The sequence below is a fragment of the Acanthopagrus latus genome, chromosome 11 (assembly GCF_904848185.1).
Source record: "Acanthopagrus latus isolate v.2019 chromosome 11, fAcaLat1.1, whole genome shotgun sequence".
Classification (NCBI taxonomy): domain Eukaryota; kingdom Metazoa; phylum Chordata; class Actinopteri; order Spariformes; family Sparidae; genus Acanthopagrus; species Acanthopagrus latus.
The window spans coordinates 3,463,069-3,483,628 of record NC_051049.1 but is presented as its reverse complement, the minus strand read 5'-3'; the positions used below and the strand labels follow the sequence as shown (position 1 = coordinate 3,483,628).

Below are 20,560 nucleotides of genomic sequence, written 5' to 3'. Positions count from 1 at the left end.
GACGGACCTGACCGATGCCAGCTGGTTAGCATTCAAACTTTATTGTCAGACGTGATGAATTGAATGTTAGAAACTGAAATTCTCCTTTTTCTGAACTGTTCCTGTGTTTGTTTGCTTGTTTGTTTTCTTCAATCAAAGATCAGTGAGCATATCTGAACTGCTGGCAGCAATTCGAGTTAATCTTCTTTTCATTTTGCAAATAACTATTACTATGATTTAAAAAAAAAAAATTAAAAAAAAGGGAAAAACAGATAACTTTTTTGTTTGGCCTGGAGCTAAAAAAGTTGAGTTACCACTGATTTTGGCAACATCTCAACAAACGAGGGCGGACCGGCGTGTTGGCGTGACTTTAGTTTTACAGCTCTTATAATTAAAGATGCAACAGAAAAATACAAACCACAGCAACAAACATCTGAGGGCAAAGAGGAGAGCTAACGGAATATAAATGTTGGAAGGAAAGGTAAAAAGGGGAATTTTTCCAGAGATGACAAGTTGACAGAAATGGAGCCATGGCAACAGCTGGTATTCAAAATCCAATAAACATAACTGCATTGTTGTATCCAAGAGGTCACCTGTGGGGATGGCTGGATCTAATTTGTCTCTTTGTGCACTCGTGAAAGAAACTTGAAAGGTTCCTTGAGGTTAGCACGTAATTGGTGCTAAAGACCTTCGTTGGGAAATCGCAAATGTGACCTTGTAGAAACACATTTGCACAGAGGAAGGAAAGAAAGAGTATTAAAAAAAAACAACAAACATTTAACCTCCTGCATTCTCCCAACACAGGTGGTGTATACCGGAGCGTACATACCAAACAGGTACATTCAACATCTCTACTCGTCGGGAGTGATTCTGGCACAAGTGTGTTGTCTGAACTTAACGACCTCCTGCAGTTTTAGCTGCTGTATTAACACTGTAAACGTATGAAGAATAAAGCTCCACCCAGAGAAATGTGCACTGTTTGTACTGTTTTGCAGTAACACTTTTTAACCTGTACGTCATCTCCAGGCTGCCAAAACTGACAGAAAACATTGACGGCCTGACTCGAGTGTCCTCGCTCGTAACGCACGATAATTGAGGATAATTAGCTTTTTTTTGTAGAACTCAGCAGCCTGATTCAAAGACGGCTGGTGATACCGAGCGATGTTTAGAGGTACGTGCAAAGATGATTCAGTGTCGGGGGAGAGAAACTGGAAACAACAGCGACATGTTCCTTCAGTTTTATTTTTTGTTGGCAGGATGAAGTCAGAACAAGGTCAATGTATTTTACACAGAATTGCAAACTCTGAGCACTCAGACACTCGGTGACCTTGTGAACCGCCTACCTCTGCAGGAAGCAATCAGCAGCGTCTCCTACCAGAGAAACATCTGACTCTAAATCCTCTGACACGTTCGATGATGATTGAAAAATGGAAAACAGAAACGTGTTGTGTCCCAACTGATGAAAATTAAAGAGTTAGCTGATGTATTGTGACGTTAACTGGACTTGATCCAGCTGCTGTAGCTCACTACAGTTTATTTTTTCTATGCGCATTTTAGCAGAATGACGAGCCAAACAGAATACCTGAAAACCTGATCACTGTCAAATTCATTTCTGCAGCACATATCACAATCAGACCAAATTAAACCTCAGGACAAGAGATCAACTACGGTCCAGTTTAATTAAAGCAGCATGTTTTGAGTTTTTTTTAACCTTTATTTTAGCAGAAAGTCCCTGAGATCAAGATCTTTTTGTCCAAGAAAAGACATGGCCAAGGTAGCAGCTGTGCAAAATCACAAAAAGCAGCATTGTAATAGGCAGGACTGACTAAACCCTCAACATAAAAAACATTGTGTACACCTCTGTGATTGGAAGTGATCTCAGTATTTAGAACAACCCACAAACATACAAATGTAAACAGAAATGTCACTTCATACACTCTTTCAACGTGCTCACCATATTTAAATATTTTTCATTTGACAGTCTGTTTAATACAACAGATTGAGTTTCATTCCGATTAAAGTGCTTAAAGTGGATTTATGTTCATTAAATGACATCTGAAGTTTGACCAGTTCACATACTTACAGCCTGTCTGTGCATGTTTTTACATCGTGCCAAAAGCAAAATATATTGTGTCATCTACAAATTGTCACAACGCGGTGAGGGATGTCCTGTCTTGGGGTTTTGTCCTGTGATTTTCATGTTTTATTTTGAAAGGTAACTCTCCTCTCGTTTCAGGTCACTTGCCCTTCCTCCCGTGTCCCCGGTCTGACGTCATTCCTGATCCTTGATTGTTTTCACCTGTGTTCCCCTTCCTCATGTGTATAAAGTCTTTGTCTTCCCCTGTCCGCGTCGCAGAAGTATTTCGTCTTATGTCGTATACGGAAGCCCTTATCACAGTCTTGCCACGAAAACCCCTCGAGTTAAGTATTGTCAAGTTTTGTTTTCTGTCAAATAAAAGAAACTGAACAAATCTTTTTTTTTATTTATAGAATTAAAACATCTTGGACCCCATACTGACCCTCGTGTGCCTCCACATTTAACCCTCTTGGACTCTGAATCATCACCAGCATGTCAGCATAACGTCGGCTGAGAATACCGATGACATTTAACGTAGCTGGTGGGGAAGTTTTATCTACACACAGTCAAACTGAAGCTAAGAGTGACTCATGCCGTTGTTTGTTGAGTTTGTATCTTACATCTGTAGCTTTCTGGCTTTTTGGCTTTCATCTCCACAAGTTGGATTATGTTATTTCATCAAAATATCATGTGGAGCTCATTTCTATGACTGGAAAGGCCACTTTATTTTCCCATTGTAGTTGTTGAGATATTTCTCCATTCAAATTCTTTTGGTCTGAGTTGCTGAATTTTGTAGATACCAGTTGTAGAGACGTCTGGTTTCTCTTGAATATATCAGAACTAGAAGGCACTCACAGAAACCATGACCCGGTGACTCTAATCAAAAGTCCTTTTTTTGTGAGCTGTCTCATCATGCAGGAGCTGCACTCAAGAAATTGTATAACCACGAAGAAAGAAATGTGCATCTGCTCACGGACGAGAGACTCGTTCTTGTGAGATGAAGGAGCACTGTGTCGTTTTGGGGAAGAAATTTCCGTCAGAAGAGACAAACTTTCTTCATTTTCATGACTGAATAAACAAACTTTTCCACCTTTTCTAGCTTCAAACAGTTTGATCTTATTTTCCTCTGAGAACATCTTGTTTAATTGGATGAGTTTCTTCTCCAAAACTACACGGTGCCCCTTTAATAAAAGTTTTAATAAAAGTTTTTTTTAATAAAAGTTTCCTTCTGCGCGGTGATTCGGAAAGAAAATATTTTTGAAACTAGTTTCTGTAAATTATCTTGAGAAACCAGGTGATGATATCTGAGAGGGATTTTTCTGGCACTTATCACAAGCAGACTGACAGCTCTACCTCTACAGATCGACAACGCACAGCCATACAGTCCTGAGGGATAAACATCCTGAAAACATGCATTTTTGATTTTAGGTTGAACTGTCCCTCCCGCTGACCCAGAGGCAGGTGAACGGTGCAGCAGCCCTCGTGAGCAGCACGATGTAGGCCTGTCGAAACTGTCTGTTCATGACAGCGTAGAGCACGGGGTTGATACAGCTGCTGATCCAGGAGATGTTTAAGCAGAACATGTAGAAAACCTGTGGGACATGACTGCATTTGTCGACTGCTCCTAGCAACATCATCAACATGAAGGGGACAAAGCAGAACACAAAACCCAGTAGAACAGCTAAACACATCACTGCCACGTGTGTCTTTTCTTCATCCTCGCCTGAAGCCGTGGAGCGCGGCGGCGAGGAGGACACGTTTGCCAGCGCAGGCGTGGGTGAGGGTGACGTAGTGACGACCTCAGAGTGAGACTCGGTGGCTGATTCGGCAGCGGCAGAGCTTTGGGCAGATTGGGAGGAGCGTTCACTATTTATCTCATTCTGGCTGCTCGTCTCACAGCCACATGTGTTGGTCGTGCTGCTCTCGATGCCGCTGTCGATGGTGTCTCGGACTGGAGAAGCTGGTCTCTTCCGGGAGCGCCGGGGGCTGAACCGATGGCGGCGGAGCGCTTGTGTTGACTTCCGGACATGTCTGTAGATGAGGAAGTAGAATGTGCCGACGCATATCAGACCGCCTAAAAAGTAGAATGTGAACAGGATGATGGGGTAGGGATGGTAAATATCATGGTTGATGGTGCATACACACATCTTTTGGTCAAACCGGTTGGCATGCCATAGCGGGCCATGGGTGACCAGGCCGAGTGCCCACTGTGAGATGATGAGCAAAGAAAGACCAAGCTTGGAGAAGACACGGTCAAACACGGCCCTCTTTGCGACCATGAGGTATCTGGCCCCTGCTATAAGGCAGAGGGTGCCGATGGAGACGGCGTTGAGGAGGAAGAAGACCATGCTGAAGATGTTGCACCACAGCTGACCACTGCGCCATCTGAGGTGTAGATAGGCGTCGACTGAGACGGGATACAGGATGGAGCAGGAGAGGAGATCAACCAGAGACAGGTTGAGGATGAGCATGTTGAAGCGTGTCCTCAGATGAGGCTGTAAGGCGAAGGCCAGGAAGGTCATCAGGTTCCCCACCGTACCGATGATGGTCATGGCGCATCCCCACGTCACGGCGAAGTACCGGTAGCCTTCGACTGAAGTACTGTAGCAGGAGAAGTTGTCTCGGCAGGTGGTGAGGTTGGTGCAGTTCATCACTATTCTGTCGAGAAAATGAAGGAAACATAAGATGCTGTAATCAAACATAATCACGAAGAGGAACAGTCCTGGAGGAGCAGCTTCGTCATCATCACCAACTGGTTCAATAAAGATATTAAATAATCTGGAGGGGCTTTTGACATAAGACGTAAGAAGAGGGTTCAAAACAACAGAAGCAGATGAAGGAGAAGGAAACACCACCGTCAGACATATAGAAAGGCAACCTTTAATCATGTATTCATTGTGTTATTTCTTTATGACCTGACAGCGTTTAATGATCAGGGCTCTTAGTTAATGTGCAGATAAACTCAATGAATGAAAACATCTCCCACATTTTTAAATACGCAGGTTCATACGTGTGCGTCTACACAAACACATAGATGCAGCTTTTTATTTGGTTTGTTTTATTTTTTTGTTCGCCTCTTGGATAAAATATGAAAGAGGAAGAGAAAAATGTTCATGCAAATGAACGTAACCGCAAGAGAAATGTTAATACTGTACTGAAAAATGTGAATATCCGCTGTCTCGTCAGCATCACAGCGGCACATGCAAATACAGCAAGCAAATTAGGTTTTGGGGGGATTATCTGTTCCTTGTGTGTTCAAAGCGGAAATGGTGACTCAGTATATTTAATCTCCAAAACTACGTAGTGCCCCTTTAACGGTAAAGCTTGCAGCGCGCAGTAATTTAGTTTATTTTGGAGAAATGCTCCCAGATATCACTAATTGTCATCCCGCCTGTGACGTCAGATCGAGTGATGTCTGACTGGAGATGCTGCATCATATCAGGGACTGTGCAGATCCTCTAAATGCAAAATATTCATCGGGGTTATATTTATACAAAATATTTATATGTAAAAATATAATCCTGATGTCCACTCTGTTCTCTCCCTGTACTGCAGTGGAAGACTGTTGTCTGATCTTTAAACTAAATCAACTGTCTGTAGCTCATTCTGCAGCTCTCCCCATCATCTATATTAATATACCAGGGTGATGTCTACAAATTGCCTGTTTGTTTTATCTGACAAACACAGTATTCAGCCGTTTACCTTCTGACGTGTTTACTGTTAATACTTTGTTAATCAAAAGTGTTGAAGCAAAGTAAAATGATGCGTTCCTCACCTGTAACGACTTCCAGCAGCTGTCGTGGAGCTTCATGCAGTGATCTGGTCTGCTGACGCTGTGACTTCCTGTTCGTTTTGAAAGGACAACACAGTGTTTTACCTTTGACCCCCGCCACCTTTCTAGCTTCCGACAGGGAGCTTGTTTATCCAGTTATGTAAAAATATATATATGTATATACGTGTATATGTGGGTATATATATATATGTGTGTGTGTGTGTATATATATATATATATATATATATATATATATATATATATATACATACATACATACATACATATATATATATATATACATATATATATATATATATATATATATATATATATATATATATATATATATATATATGTGTGTGTGTATATATATGTGTGTGTATATATATGTGTGTATATATATACAGTATATATGTATGGTGATTATATGGTATATTATATGGTGATGTAAGGTTCATGTGCAGTAAGGTTCAGGTAATGTAAAGTTCAGCTGATATGGTTCAGGTGATGTAGCTCAATGGAAGTAACGTAAGATGATAGTTTAACGTAACTAATTATGAAAGAATATAGTCATATTTTATATCAAATTAAACAGCAGAAGCTGGGCTACAACATGTAAAAAAACACGTTTATTTGACCCAAACACAGCCCAAACACTACTCAAATAAACAACTAAAACTTGTGTGTGGACCCAGTCACCACATTTCTGGCTCTTATGCTACTGTACATGATGCAAATTGCTTTTTTTAAAAAAATTTTTAGGCTAGACTAAAAATTGTTGAATTTTTGCTGTGTGCCATCTTTATTTACTATTCACCAGTAACACATATACTGATAATTACACATCTCAACAAGAGATATACTCATTTTATTATGGATAGGCAATTTTTGAGCAGAGGCCTAGAAAATTGGCTTGGGTCCGCTCTGGACCTAGTTCAGGCTCTGCTGACGGCCAGGAGGAGCAGATGATGTAGCGTTCAGGTGATGTAGAGTTCAGGTGATGCAGGGTTCAGGTGATGTTGGGTTCAAGTGACGTAGAGTTCAGGTGATGCAGGGTTCAGGTGATGCAGGGTTCAGGTGATGTTGGGTTCAAGTGACGTAGAGTTCAGGTGATGCAGGGTTCAGGTGATGTAGGATAATTTAACAGCCCTTCTGATCCACTTCCGGTCCAGGCGGTGGCGGTAAAGCGCATAAAAGCTGTTGGCCAGACGCCATTAAAAGTAGACGAAGAAGAAATGAAACCTCTTCCTTGGAGACGAGGGACGCTCCAGTGGTCGTTATGCATAAAGTTCTCTACACTGTTAAAAGTTTATGTTTTATAGGCGATGTTAAAGTGTAGAAAGTTATAAACGGACTCCAAATGAAGCTATGACGCGCTTTGTATCGTTAGCTCAAGTTAGCTAACATGGTTTTAGCTCGTAGCTAGCTAGCTACGAGCTAACACGGCTGTCTCCAGGGCAGAAACGCAACGGAACCGAACCGGGTTAGCTGCTGTTAAAAGAACCCGTGAAGATTTAATATCTTAATGGAAGAAACGCAAGCTAATAGTTTTAAAAGATGTGGAAACGAGGCGGTCGGAGCTCGGCTCTGGACCGAGCTCAGGCTCTGCTGTCGGCCAAGAGGAGCAGCAGAGGAGACCCGGAGCCAGAACCTGCAGCCCAAACACGGGTTCGTTACGGTATAGTCAGTTTGAAAGGTGTTTAAATGAGCTGTGGGTGATGTAACACTACAAACATGTCCCTCGTTTCTCTCCCTCTGTAGGGTGCTGTGGGTTTGTCTGTGAATAGCAGGTCTGCTCCCCCAAATTCACACACTGTGCTCTCGGATCTGAGTGACCTGTCCTCGGTCAGCTCAGCTCCGGACCATGAAGCTGCTGTGGGTCCTGGTGCTGCTGGGAAGGTCCAGGGTCCAGGTTCTACCACGGTACATAACTTTCCAATATAAATTGTTCAAGACATACATACAAACAATCAAACTGTGGGGCGCTGGTCAGTTCAGTTTGACTCCAAGCTTTTATTTTTTTGTGTCTCTTCCTGAGCTTTTCTTGTTTTCTGCTGCCAGGATGTCAGACCTCAGAGCTCTCTGGGTGGAGGAGGGAGCAGGTTCTTGAAGAAGGCACCGCCACCACCCGCAGTAAACAGCACTCAGTCGCCCATCAGCAAGATCCGAATGCAGCAGGTGCCTGAACCCAGGTACAGTTCTGTGAATTCAAGGGGAACAAATGTCGTCAAAGTATTTCCACTTCTAATATTTCTGTTTTTCTCTTCACCTCTCACCACCTCTGCTCAGAAATGCTTCATCTTCCCTGCGAGGCTCCCAGACGGCTGCTCTGAGTCGACTGGCTCAAATTGAGAGCCGCATCCGCAGCCGGCAGCAGGCCGGACAGGCAGCGAAACCTGCTGAGAACTTAACCTCAGACTTGGGAGTCTCACCTCCACCTTTAGCTGCTCAGTCTCTGGAGGCTCCTGTGCAACACTCAGCACAGTCCAGCAGCGATCAGAGCCTGAGGGGGAAACGTTTCCTCAAGAGCAGAACAGCTGTAGCTCTGAGCAACAGTAACACTGCTGCTGCTGTTTCTGCTGCTACGTCTCCACAAGGCCCACATGTCGGTGTCAGGTCCAGGTCCAGAGCTGCGGATGCTGTGGTCCCACTGGCATCATTAAGAGTAGTGGGTGGTGTCAGTCTGGAAAGTGATGAGGAGGACATGAAGAAGCTGCTCGGAGACTCAATGGATTCAGAAGACAAAAGCCTCCTAACACCTGGGAACAAGGTATCATTCAACTTGGAATCACAACCTTGAAAATAGCGACTAGTTTTGTTTGTCTCAAAAACTGTTGGACAGGCTGTTAATTTCTTTTTTTCTTTTGTTTTTCAGTCGGCACCATCAGAGGTGTGCACATTCAACAAAAAACTACCTAACCAATTAACTAATTAACTTTCTGTTGCTTACATCAATTCATGCTGATTAAATTGAATCATATAATATGAAACTATTATAAGAACCACAAAATGTTGGCGCTGCAACAGTTAGTTGACTAATCAATCAAAAATCTGAAATTTTTCAGGCAAAAATGTCAAACATTTGCTGATTCCTGCTTCTTAAAAGAACATTATATAGATATTTTACTTTAAAATAACTGCTTCAACATTATTTTGATGGTTGTCTGTGTCAGATGTACTCTCTGCCCCAATTGTTTGTGTTTGCACCATGTAACTCAGGTAGGCAGGTAAGACCCTCCAGGTGAAGTGTGTAATGCTTCATGGCACCATGTCACACAATACCAACTATATTTTAAAAATGTTTTCTGGTTCTTCCCTCGATATCCTTCAACTGCTCTGCCTCAACTCTTCAGAGTGTCCTGATGGACAGTTAGCTTTACTAGTTGCTAAAGTCACTGTAGCTTTTATTAGCTTGTTAGCTTATTGTGCTTACACCAAACAGTATTGATACAGAAGCCTGGGAATTGTATTTAACGACTGCTGTGTTGCACAACGTACCAATTCTTAGACAAATGTGAGGATTTGCTGCCCTCTTGTCTTTGAATAATAGTAAATAAAGTGTTTGTGTTTTGAAACAGTTTGTTGGGAAGAAATGAAGCAATTTAAAGATGGTTCTTTAGCACTTTATCACAGTTTATAGACTAAACAATAAATCCTGAATATAATCATCTGATGAAACAATAATGACATTAATTGGTAGTTGCAGCCCAAACTCACACTTCTTCCAGTTTGAACCTGCACTATACGATCTTCTCTTACAGATTTTGAGCAAAAGCAGTCAGAGGCTCGACTCCACGCCTCCTCCTGCTGCCGTCCCTCGCTCGTCATCCTCCCACCGAGCACCACCTCGCTCCCCGGCCTCTCCTGCTCACCGCAGATCTCCTTTTCGCTTCACCGGTCATCCTCAGGCCCACTTCAGCCCCTCTGCTCTCTCCCCGTCCCCCACTCCTCCCTGTGTCTCCCCTTCTCCTCCCGGAAGACTGAGCTCCGCTTACAGGGCGAGGAGTCCCCAGCGCTCCCTCTCCTCCATGTCGGGCCGCAGTGAGGTGCTCTCTCTGGAGGAGCTCTTCCCTGTTGGGCCCGGCTCTGAAGACTCACACAGTGAGATGAGTGCAGTTTCCTCCGAAGGTGAGAAGTTCATAACACATGTTTTATTTACTAACATCACGATCAAGAGTTAAGAGGGCTTAAAACCAGAAGGGTTTCAGAATTCATGGTTTAATTACTTGTTGACAGGCCTGTAATTCTTTATTTAAGGAGGGAATATTCTTAATCAGTAATTATGTTTTATGCTTCATTCCTCAATCACATGCATCTTAGATGAACAACAAGGTACTTTAATCATCTCTCTGTGAAGTGCAATAGACAGAAAACAGGATCAATGAGTCTCTGTGCTGTAGAGCTGCAGCGATTAGTTGAGAAGTTGATTGATCTGTTAGTTATTACAGTAATTTTTCAAGCAAACTTGTCAAACGCTTGCTGGTTCTGGCTTCTTAAAAGTGAGAATTTGCTGTTTTTCTTTGTCATTAATGACTCGAAATGAAGAGTTCTACCAAGTGCTCCTTAATGTATGTGTGATACCTTAAGCATTAATAGCAGGAGACCCCTAAATAACCCGTCGATTACAGAAGATACACTTTAATTAGCCGTTTAAAATTCTGTTGTGATATTGTGTTACTGCAGACTTCAAGTTGAATGTGTTGACGCTGGACGACCTCGTCCCTGCTAACCTTGGATTCACTGATGAAGCACCAAGAACAAAGGTGGGTGTTGACATCAGTTAATAAAGTATGCTGGAATAAATATAACATTTGTAGATTTTTCTCCTGGAAACGAGGTTGATGAGAGAAAAGAGACTGAACCACAGCAGTAAAGTTGAGGGACAAAAACCCAAAGAAATGAGCTGAAAGAGCTAAACGCTCTGTAGAGTTGAGGGGAAGTGCAGAGGAACTGATTATTATTTTCTATGAGTTCACATTTCACATTACAAACCGTCATCTGGTGCATTCTTTAAATAAATTATTATAACTGTATTGATCAGTGCAGCTATAAGTAATGATCAAAAGATGAAACCAAAACTGAACAAACACAAACAATCTGTTACAATCATCAGATGCATTGAAAGAAACTGTTATGAAGTTAGACATCTGTCTCCCTCTCGGCTCACAGATATCTATCGGCCACACTGAGACTTAATTTTATTCCCTGAAGGACTTGTGAGACTGATGTGTTTGCTTCCCTCCTGATGCCTAAAACAGAGAGATGCCAAACTCAGAACACCTGTTCATGGATCCCTGAACAGACAACAGCTGCCAAGACTGAAGGAGCAGAAGAAGGCAGCGGAGCAGCAGCAGCAGGAGGAGATGGAGGAGGAGGAGGAGGAGAACGAGGAGGACATGCTGGACTACCACAGTGACTTTGAGAGTGAGAGCAGGACAGAACCGGATCACAGTGCCAGCCTGGTGTCAGAGCACCTGCAAGGACACGGGGATGAAGAGGAAGTCGCTTCAGAGGTCAGAGATGAAGCTTCAGATTCAGACATGTCTCGCCATGAGAGGACAGAAGACGATTACTCGAGTAACTTCTCAGACGCGAACCGCTCCTACACCTCACGGACCTCAGATCACAGTAAAACAGTCAGCAGGAGCAGGGACTCCAGATCCTCCAGATCTTCCAGATCGTCAGTATCACGCAGCAGCCAGAGCTTTTCTCGCCAGACGAGGAGGCGAGCTTCAGCTAGAACGGTTTTAAAAGAGGCAGCAGTACAGACTCAGACTGATCCACTGGCTTACGCATGGCCCACCGGTTAGTCCATCCTACATGGTGTTAGGGCCTCTAATCATCTTTTCCACTGTCACATTTCCTTAGAATACTCATCACGTTATCAAGATTAATTAGACAATGACACAAGGAAAGTAGAGAGTTTCTTACTAAAGCTCTTCTTGCTCTGTAGGTGCAGCAGCTTTGGGTCCTGCAGTGGATGTGAACTACCTTGCTCCCTCACCACTGTTCACACATACTCTCAGTGCAGAAAAGGTGGAAGGTAAGACCCCATAGATGAAATAATATACAACATAAATACACGTAGAAGACTATAATGCAGAGCCTACATCTGAGGGGACAGTGTGAGTCTTAACATTTATAACATCCGGCATGTACATACCTGGTAAGTCTGCTGCTCTGTGCTGCAGTGGCACCTGCAGGAAGGTTGTTCGAAATCATTTGGACTGACTGACTCTGTGTGTAAAAATATCAGGAAAAATCCCTGAAAAATAATTAGGAGAGCTGCTTCATAGCATCTGTGCTACAACTTAATAATCTGAGCAATGGCTGCTGGAACAAAGCTGTTTTTATATCGCTTAGTTGGCACAGTGGGTCTATAAACCTTCATCCAGAGGGAATCCAGGTAGCAAAGTTGTCGTTGTCCAACACATATTCAACGCAGGAAATGGACCAGATGTGCTTGTTTGGTATAATTGCTAAAGAGTTGCTGCGTCTGGCCAAGAAGTAGTCTGGAACAGATTAAACAGGACAAATGATGTTCATTAGTGAGTTTTAGAGATGTTGATTGTTATCTTTTAATAGCACCAGATTATCTGTTTTCTCCTGTTTCCAGTCTTTATGCTAAGCTAACTATGTCCCGGCTTTAGCTACATAGATAGCATGCAGATAAAAGTGGTATAAATCCACTGATTTTTACTGTCAGCTAAAAAATGAGCATATAATATTTAAGACATTCATTTAATTGTTTTCATCTATAGTAGTGCATTTTTCCGAGACCACGTTCACTATAAACCCGGTTAATGTCTGTCTGTCCCTCCCACAGCTATCAGCACCTTCAATCCAACCGTATTCGCACTCAATGAATTGCTGAAGCAGCAGCTGGCCATGACGAGGCGGTTCATCGACAGCACCCGACACCTTCACTCCAGCCTGGTGCGCAGCCTTGAACCACCGAACTACAGATACACCACACTGGAGGACACCACGGAGGTAAAACCTGCTCACACAGACACTGTTGTAGAGCTGTCAGAAGCTTTTTGACTCATTGAACTCAGTGTTTCATCACTGCTGCAAAGCCTCAGTGGTTGAGGCTGATGTTTTCTCACTGTATTTTTCTCTTTGCATGATGAGACATTAATTTGCTTTAATGCAGATGTTTGCTGCATTCTGATTGGATGTAGCTGCTGTGTTGTTCAGTTTAGTAGAAAAATCAGTCGGCGTGATGAGACAGAGAAGTAAAACTAACAGAAACCAGTCGTCCTTTAAATTGGTATAACATTTCAAACTCAGGACTGCATTTAAAAGATTAGAACTCTCTGAGCTGTAACCTGGCACCTGTAGATATCTCATATACATACACACACACACACACACACGCCACAATATTACTTTTATTCTCTCCACAGTATATTCGCAAACACAGACCTCCCAAACTGACAATGGAGGAAGCCTTAGAGGAGGCGCTGCAGGAGATGAGAACCCACCATCACATCTGACCGCCGACCACGTGTTTGGAACAAGAGACATTCACCGTGTTGTTCTTACTGAAATATGTTTTATACATAGATGTTTTTCTACTGTGGGAAGAAGAACAGTTGATGGTAATACATCGATGAGCTGGACTGTGTGTTACAACATCATGACTGTCTGATTAAACACATTGGTTGAATAAATCCCAAAAGAAGTACATTTCTGTGTTTACAAATGTGTCAACATGTCTTCTGAAAGAAGAAAGATGTGGAAACGATGACACTTAAAGGGTCACTCCACCAGTTTTACACATCAAAGTGTGTTTACAGGTGTGGAGAAGTGCTGTACTGTATAGCTACTCCAGAGGAAGCTGCATGTAATCTGATAAATTGCCTCCACAATACCTACAATACAACTCACACACCCTGCTCTGTCCTCTGGCATCCTGGCCGACTAAATAATGCGACGTGCAACTCTCACCAAAGATTAAACAGAAGCGAGATGTGTCAGTATTCAGACATCTATTTAAACATATTCTACCAGGACCCCAAAATAAAAGTATGAACCTGAAAATTAGAATAATATGACCTCTTTAATTTTAACGCATGTGATTTTTATTTTGGTGTATTGCTGCATTAAAAGAGGGAGTGTAATTAGCCAACAAGCATCAGCTGAGACAATCAACTCACCTGGCACTGCTCTCATTTAACCATCTCCACACCTTTTCCTCCTGCAGCTGAATGCCAACCATGCCCAACTTCACACTCACATTACTGACGATAAAGAAAAATATGACAGTTATAATATTCTGTTATCCCCAGTACCAGTAGTCATCTCTACAACATTGCTGCATGTATCTCAATATAGCCACAAAATACCATACCAGCCCTGATTAACAGACAAATTGTCAGAAATGAATTCATAACGCCTGCGAGTGAAGTAACAAAATGTTTATTTTAGAAAATAACACGTACAGTACGTATACAGTCACGCCAGAGCTTCCAGTCTTCATCACCAACAATAACTTGAAATGTTCTAATGATAAGTGCAGGATTTGACAGAATCTAAAGACAAACTCCGATGTCAGGATCCAGGAACATTTATAAGTGATATAGGAGGGCTATGTGGTATTGGTGGGGCTGTTGAAGGCACAGATTCAGGGTGTAGTGTGGATGGTCAGTAGGGGTCGTTGAAGGGGTAGTGAGGATGTCCTGCATCCCTGGGAACGCGTTCTCCGTCCACCTGCAACATCAGAACCAGAGTTGATACAGTTTCTTCTGCTCTCAGTAACGTGTTCGTGTTTACTTTGACTTGCCCTGTAATGATCACAGGCTCATATATACGGGCTACTGAGAGAAGACGTCGTGTTTCCCAGAGCGTACTCACTTGGATCATTGGTACGATGTAGCGCCAGCCTTTGTTCAGCGCTGTAATACTTTTCATTTCCTCCGCTTCAAGGGTGAAGTCAAACACCTGACGGCAAACACAAATCAACACCTCACAACCTGCACAATATCCTTTGAAACGGCGTTCGTAGAGAGTTGTTCATGTTAGTTACTTGGTGACAAAACTGAACCTTAATGAGATATTCAAAACTTCTCCATCTAAAACAAACAGCCTCATGGTTTGGAGATGAATTAAACTTTACTCCACCTGAATGTTCTCTTTGATGCGGGACTGTGTCACACTCTTGGGGATTGTTACCACTCCTCGTTGTGTCTGCCACCTGCAAGCACAACATGTTCAGTCACTGGAGAGATCCTCAGTCAGGTCAGTGGATTTTAGCCCTCCGTGGTACAAACTCCAAAAATGTCATTATATTTTCCTTTTCTTTCCCACTAAAATTGTGACTTCCACTGCTTCCACCTGATTCAAATTAAAGGGTCGTTTTCAGGCTTCAGCAGAAAAAAAACACCTTATATATTTTCTAAGTTTTGTACGAACGTTCTCCAAAATATTTCCAACAATGTTGAAACCCAGAGGTCCTAATATTGTTCAGTATAAGACTGCGATCGCCTGTGTCTATAACAAGCAGGGAGTCAGTGAGAGTGACTAAACATATTGGGAATAAAACATGATCTTATTGGTGAAGATTTCTGCTCTAGTCAGATACATTTTTATCGTTAATGATGGCCGTTAGACAGTAAAGACAACATCTGAAATTAAAAACCGTGTTGTTTAATTTCAGAGTTAAATCACCTTAGGATAATCTGAGCAGGAGACTTCTTATATTTCTCTGCGAGAGCAGCGATCACAGGCTCCTCTAGCAGAACCGGTTCATCTGGATGTTTCCAGGCCCGGTCAGGAGAGCCCAGAGGGCTGTAGGCCGTCATCACCAGGCCCCGGTCCCGACAGTGGGCCAGCAGCTCTACCTGGGCCAGGTAAGGATGCCCCTCTACCTGTCCAAGCGAACAGAGAGATAGCAGGGTGGTCTGTAGCCCTCAGAACAACAAACCTACGACGTGCTACAGCTGTGTTCACACAAACGGGCTGTACCTGTAGCACAGTGGGTTTGATGCTGGCCACAGACAGGATGTCATCAATCTGCCGACTGTTGAAGTTGGACAGGCCGATGGATCTGACGTGGCCCTTTTCCACCAGCTTCTCCATGGCAGCCCAGGTCAGCTTGTAGTCTATCTCGTCATACAGCAAAGTGCCATCCTCCTTTTTGGGGAAAGGATTGTCTCCTTGTCTAAATGATATTCAGACGGAGCCACAGAGGGAAGATTTGAAATGAAATAGTTAAAAAATAAAACTGTTGAAAGGTAAATGCAGTGATAATATCATTTAAAAAGTTTCATTTTTAATTTTAGCTGCATCAAAACTACAATTTAACTACACTGTTATCTTGGAATAACACATTAATGACTTCCTTTTTCTGACCAACTGTTAATTAGCGCTTCGTCTTAAGAAAACAACAGGGAGTTTTCTGGGGGATTAAAAGAGTGAATCATCTCATTATCAGACGCTGGCAGAGGCTGAGCTCACTGGAAGGCGTAGGGCCAGTGGATGAGGTAGAGGTCCAGGTACTCCAACTTCAGGTCCTTCAGAGTCTTCAGGAGGGCCGGCTCCACGTCCTCTGGGTGATGTCGGGTGTTCCACAGCTTGGATGTGATGAACACGTCCTCTCGTCTCAGGGCCTGAGGCACAGACGACACGTCAGATACAGTTTGATAAAAAAAGGGACTGTAAGTGTCTTGACATTTCAGAACAACAAAGTCCAGGGTGGACAGAACATTCTGTACCAACAGAACACAAGTATCTATCAACCCCCCAAGGAGACATTTTGTGTAACAGTAGTCCAGCTGTTGCTCACCTTGCCGGGGCCGAGCGTGTCCTGTAAGGCTTCTCCAATCTCCACCTCATTGCCATAGATGGCTGCACAGTCAATGTGGCGGTATCCTGCCTCCAAGGCCCAAACAACTGCTTGTTTCACCTGTTATGAGGATAAAATAAAACAGTTACACACTGACTTAAAAAAAGTTGCACAGATTTGTGCTGTCATGCCTCCATCAACTAGTAAGGTGTGAATCTAGCTAAATATTACGTTCCATGATTACACATTCCATCTTTCACACAGATTGTTTGAAAAAAATACGAATAATTAACAGATTTTACAGATATGGCTGGAAAATGTTTTTGTGCATGTCACTGGTTTAACGTTAATCGGTGGCTAAAAATCTAGTGAGTATTTTCTGTGGGTTCACTACGAGCAACATTTCTCCCTTGACACAGTCAATAGATGCATTCCTAATGTAAAAATTACTGATTAGTGCAGCTCTGATATGAAGGATGAGGAGAAGCGAATGTGCACAGACACAAAGAAGGACTGACATTCAGCCGTAAGAGAGCAAAATCATATTACAGAGAGCTATTTTTCAGAAGGCGTTGTTAAAATACAGGAGATCAGCGCAGCCTCTACCTTTCCCGGCTCACTCTTCCATGTTCCCAGTCCGAGGAGGGGCATCTTCCGCCCCGTGTTGAGAACTGCAAAGTCATTCATGCCTCTCTGAAGCACCTAAAAAGGAAAAGCAGAGGAGGATTCAGTCGGCGAGGGGAGCTGCTCGGCTTACTCTGATGTTTAAAGCTGCAGGAACAAGAATTTTATGTAGAAATATGAGTGATGCACTGGGATTCGAGACGCCATCTGATGTGTGATATTTCCTTACTGCTGATATACGCTAATATTACTGTCCACCTAACTGCAGAGAACATCAAGTCTCTCCTATCATGGGAATAATATTGTTATGCCTGTTCTTATCTTGATAACCTACTGTCTCACGGTAGTAAGAGCATCATCTTATCAGCAGAGATGTTCATTGCGAGCCAACGCTGATGTCTCATTTTAAAGCCTGTATCAGCAAATACAGATGACGTGCATCTCTTCAAAATTCACCCCTCTTATCAGCCTGATTAAGCTATTTAGACCAGGGTTGCAACGTCACAGCATTTTCATGATACGCTTTTACACAACTCAGTTGGGATGAAAGCAGAAACATTACTATGGGAAGGAAGGAGCAAACTGTTAAGTAGTCACATCACCTGGATGAGAAACTAATACTAAAGCAGTTCAGGCAGAACTGAGGGGAAACACACAATATTACAAATAAAGCAACAGTACGGCACGAGTGGCAAAGATAGAGAGTCAGTTTAGCAAAAGAAGTAGTTGGCAAACTGTCAGTCAATCCCCAAAGCGCGTCATGATGATAAAGCATGCACCAACATTTTTCAATTCCCTGATGAACTGAGGTTTCAATTACACAGCTACAACTTGAGAGCTAACGTCAGGAGAAAGCTGCAACACATGCTGATCTAACACGGCATGAAACTGTCTACATACTGCTGGAAATGTTGTGCCCATTCTGAAGATGCATAGAATAACTTACGTTAAACTCAAGTCCCACTTGATTCTGGTTTAATGCTGTGTAAAAAAGGATTTTCTATCCCAGAAAATGAGTCGAAGCACATACAGAGCTCTGCCAGCTGACCGTCGAAGGAAAGAGAGGAAGTGATGACTTTGCATTTTCCTCAAAAGTCACCAGACTGGGCTGTAAACTCTCAGCACACACTCTGAGAGGATATGGAATAATTTGCTTTAGTTAAACAAAAATCACTGCATATGTCAACAAAGAGGGAACCAGAACCAGAACCAGAACCAGACACTGTAAAGCTGCTGCTCTGCTGCAAATAGACATAAACAACTATTATTTTATGTGCATGTTTTTTGCTTTGCTTATTTTCAAGTCCTGGAAAAGTTAAAACGTTCAGTAATGTCAAACCTTTGAGTTGCAGCCATGTTTTTTTCTGCCATCTTTGTCTGCTAAAACTCTGATTAAAACCTGTCCTGTTTTCCTTTGTCCTAAGCTCTCCTCGTGTTGCTTAAAGGTTAACTACGCCAAATTGACACATTAAACATTAAAGTGTGTTACAGGTCTTGGGGAGTATTACATCATATGTGATTAATGTAGTAGCCTTTAAATCCGTTTATAGATCCAAAAAAAGCTGCATGGTAAGTGCCTCCCAGTGATTTTAATCAGTGGCTAAATTGCATTGTGGGTAATGTAGGCACGAGGTTTTAAAAAGCAGCCTGACCAGTCTCACATTGCAATTACTTATTACTAACAGTTTAAAAACATATTATCAAAATAGACACGGCAGAGATATTGCCCTATTTATTCTGCACGTTCTTCCTCCTTTTCAAAATCTGGCGTCTACATTTCCCACAATGTATCTCAGGGGCTAATCTTAAAAAATAATGCAATCATGTGGCTCTTCTAGCCAAACTAAATGTTATAGGACCAAATGGCTCAAATGATGAAAGAGAAACAAGCCATTTCTCAGGGGATTGTGACGCTAAAAAGACGCTTCTTTCACAGTGGGTTTGATGATGTTTTCTCGTTTCTTACAACTGTTTCTGGAGCGCTTGTTACATCAGTGACATCACTTATGAATGACATCACTGGAGGCAATTTACCAGATTACATGCAGCATCCTCTGGAGCCACAAACCACTTCATACTACTATTATTACATATGCAGCGGTACTCTTAGTATTAATTCACACTTTAATGTGTAAAACTGGTGGGTTTACCCTTTAAAATCACCCAGAATGCAACCTGTCAGTCAAATAAACCAACCTTTAGCCACTGATGTGAGTAAAGCAAAGTGAAAGTAAAACATCAGCTGTCAAATACATTAAGAAATAAACACACATTTTTCAGATCTTTCCAAAACAAGATCCAGCTGTCAGCTGATGTTTTGGGGAGGTGAGGTCACGCGCCTCTCGGCCACGCCCAGTAGACTGACCTCGAGCTCAGAACCTCCAGATGTGTAAACATGTAGCGACCGTTAGCAAGCAGCGGGTGACGCAATCAGGCTCCCAGCGTTAATTAAGCGATTATAACAGATTAATAACTGTGTTGTCACCCAGTTGATTCGCTCATTGACATCTCCGTCATCTATCCTCCACATGTAATCAACAAAAACTGCCCAGAACAAACAATCAAGTCACCGCTCCGATCGGTGCAAACACAACAGCTAGCTTTAGCTTTAGCTTCTCCTGAAAACAACCTTTTTTTATTAGCTTTTTTTATTCGACGCTTCAAGGTTTAGACAGTCCCAGAAAACTATCGATTTCACTCACCCTGTGACCGGTGTCAACACATAAACGACGGAGTATCCGCTTAAACACCTGACATCTGAATGAGAGCATGACCCGGCGCAGCTCGGCACAGAAACGACGGTCGTCATTAGCAGCAGCTGCTCCTCTCGCCTCCTCAGCTAAAGGAGACAACTTACCGTTTCAGGACGTTAAAAACCTGCGACCTCTTCCTGTAGTCCTCCCGAGCAGGACAAGTGTGCAGGAGCGTTGTTGTTGTTGTTTGTTTTTTCTCCTCACTGCCAAATGTTCAAAAACACCACCTCATTTTGGTGACGTTTCCTCTTCCGGGATGATGTTTCCTCTACCTCCGGTGAGGATGCTGTTCAGTCCTGGGAGGAGATGACAGATGAAGAGATGCTCTCATCGTTTTAAAATGGTTTTACATAAATTATGAGTCACCACCGGTTATGATAAGGCTCTCCAAACAAAATGTGTTTTTTTAATAATGGGAAATCTTCAAATACCAAGCTTAATATTTGTATGAATGCACTGAATAATAATTAAATCACATGGTTGTGATTTCAGGTAGTTTATTTAAAACAACAGCATTGACACATGCTGTGACAATGTCAGTGCTAGTTTTGTCTATTTTGCCC

The 20,560-nt window shown here is 42.6% G+C and overlaps 3 protein-coding genes across 5 annotated transcripts; 1 reads left to right on the top strand and 2 right to left on the bottom strand.

Annotated features, from left to right (window-relative positions):
- Positions 1 to 3,330: 3,330 nt before the first annotated feature.
- LOC119028687 (G-protein coupled receptor 84-like) lies at positions 3,331 to 4,758 on the bottom strand. The gene has a single exon (XM_037114932.1). It carries the CDS (start codon positions 4,756 to 4,758, stop codon positions 3,481 to 3,483), a length of 1,278 nt encoding a protein of 425 aa, XP_036970827.1. The 3' UTR covers positions 3,331 to 3,480.
- A 2,261-nt stretch (positions 4,759 to 7,019) lies between these two features.
- On the top strand, positions 7,020 to 13,523 carry c11h19orf44 (chromosome 11 C19orf44 homolog). The gene is made up of 10 exons (XM_037115200.1): positions 7,020 to 7,499; positions 7,593 to 7,754; positions 7,893 to 8,023; positions 8,121 to 8,601; positions 9,593 to 9,959; positions 10,515 to 10,594; positions 11,090 to 11,636; positions 11,785 to 11,874; positions 12,658 to 12,824; positions 13,241 to 13,523. Exons 1-10 carry the CDS (start codon positions 7,389 to 7,391, stop codon positions 13,328 to 13,330), a joined length of 2,226 nt encoding a protein of 741 aa, XP_036971095.1. The 5' UTR covers positions 7,020 to 7,388; the 3' UTR covers positions 13,331 to 13,523.
- Positions 13,524 to 14,239: 716 nt separating this feature from the next.
- On the bottom strand, positions 14,240 to 20,251 carry akr1a1b (aldo-keto reductase family 1, member A1b (aldehyde reductase)). Of its 3 annotated transcripts, none has more exons than XM_037115202.1 (9): positions 20,102 to 20,251; positions 17,227 to 17,322; positions 16,621 to 16,740; positions 16,293 to 16,444; positions 15,801 to 15,996; positions 15,504 to 15,703; positions 14,958 to 15,030; positions 14,691 to 14,777; positions 14,240 to 14,546 (listed from the first exon to the last, which is right to left on the bottom strand). In XM_037115202.1, exons 2-9 carry the CDS (start codon positions 17,305 to 17,307, stop codon positions 14,481 to 14,483), a joined length of 975 nt encoding a protein of 324 aa, XP_036971097.1. In that variant the 5' UTR covers positions 17,308 to 17,322; positions 20,102 to 20,251; the 3' UTR covers positions 14,240 to 14,480. The 3 variants fall into 3 exon arrangements, with proteins under 3 accessions (XP_036971097.1, XP_036971096.1, XP_036971098.1); XM_037115201.1 differs by lacking the exon at positions 20,102 to 20,251 and adding an exon at positions 19,947 to 20,095; XM_037115203.1 differs by lacking the exon at positions 20,102 to 20,251 and adding an exon at positions 18,191 to 18,345.
- Between the last annotated feature and the right edge of the window lie 309 nt (positions 20,252 to 20,560).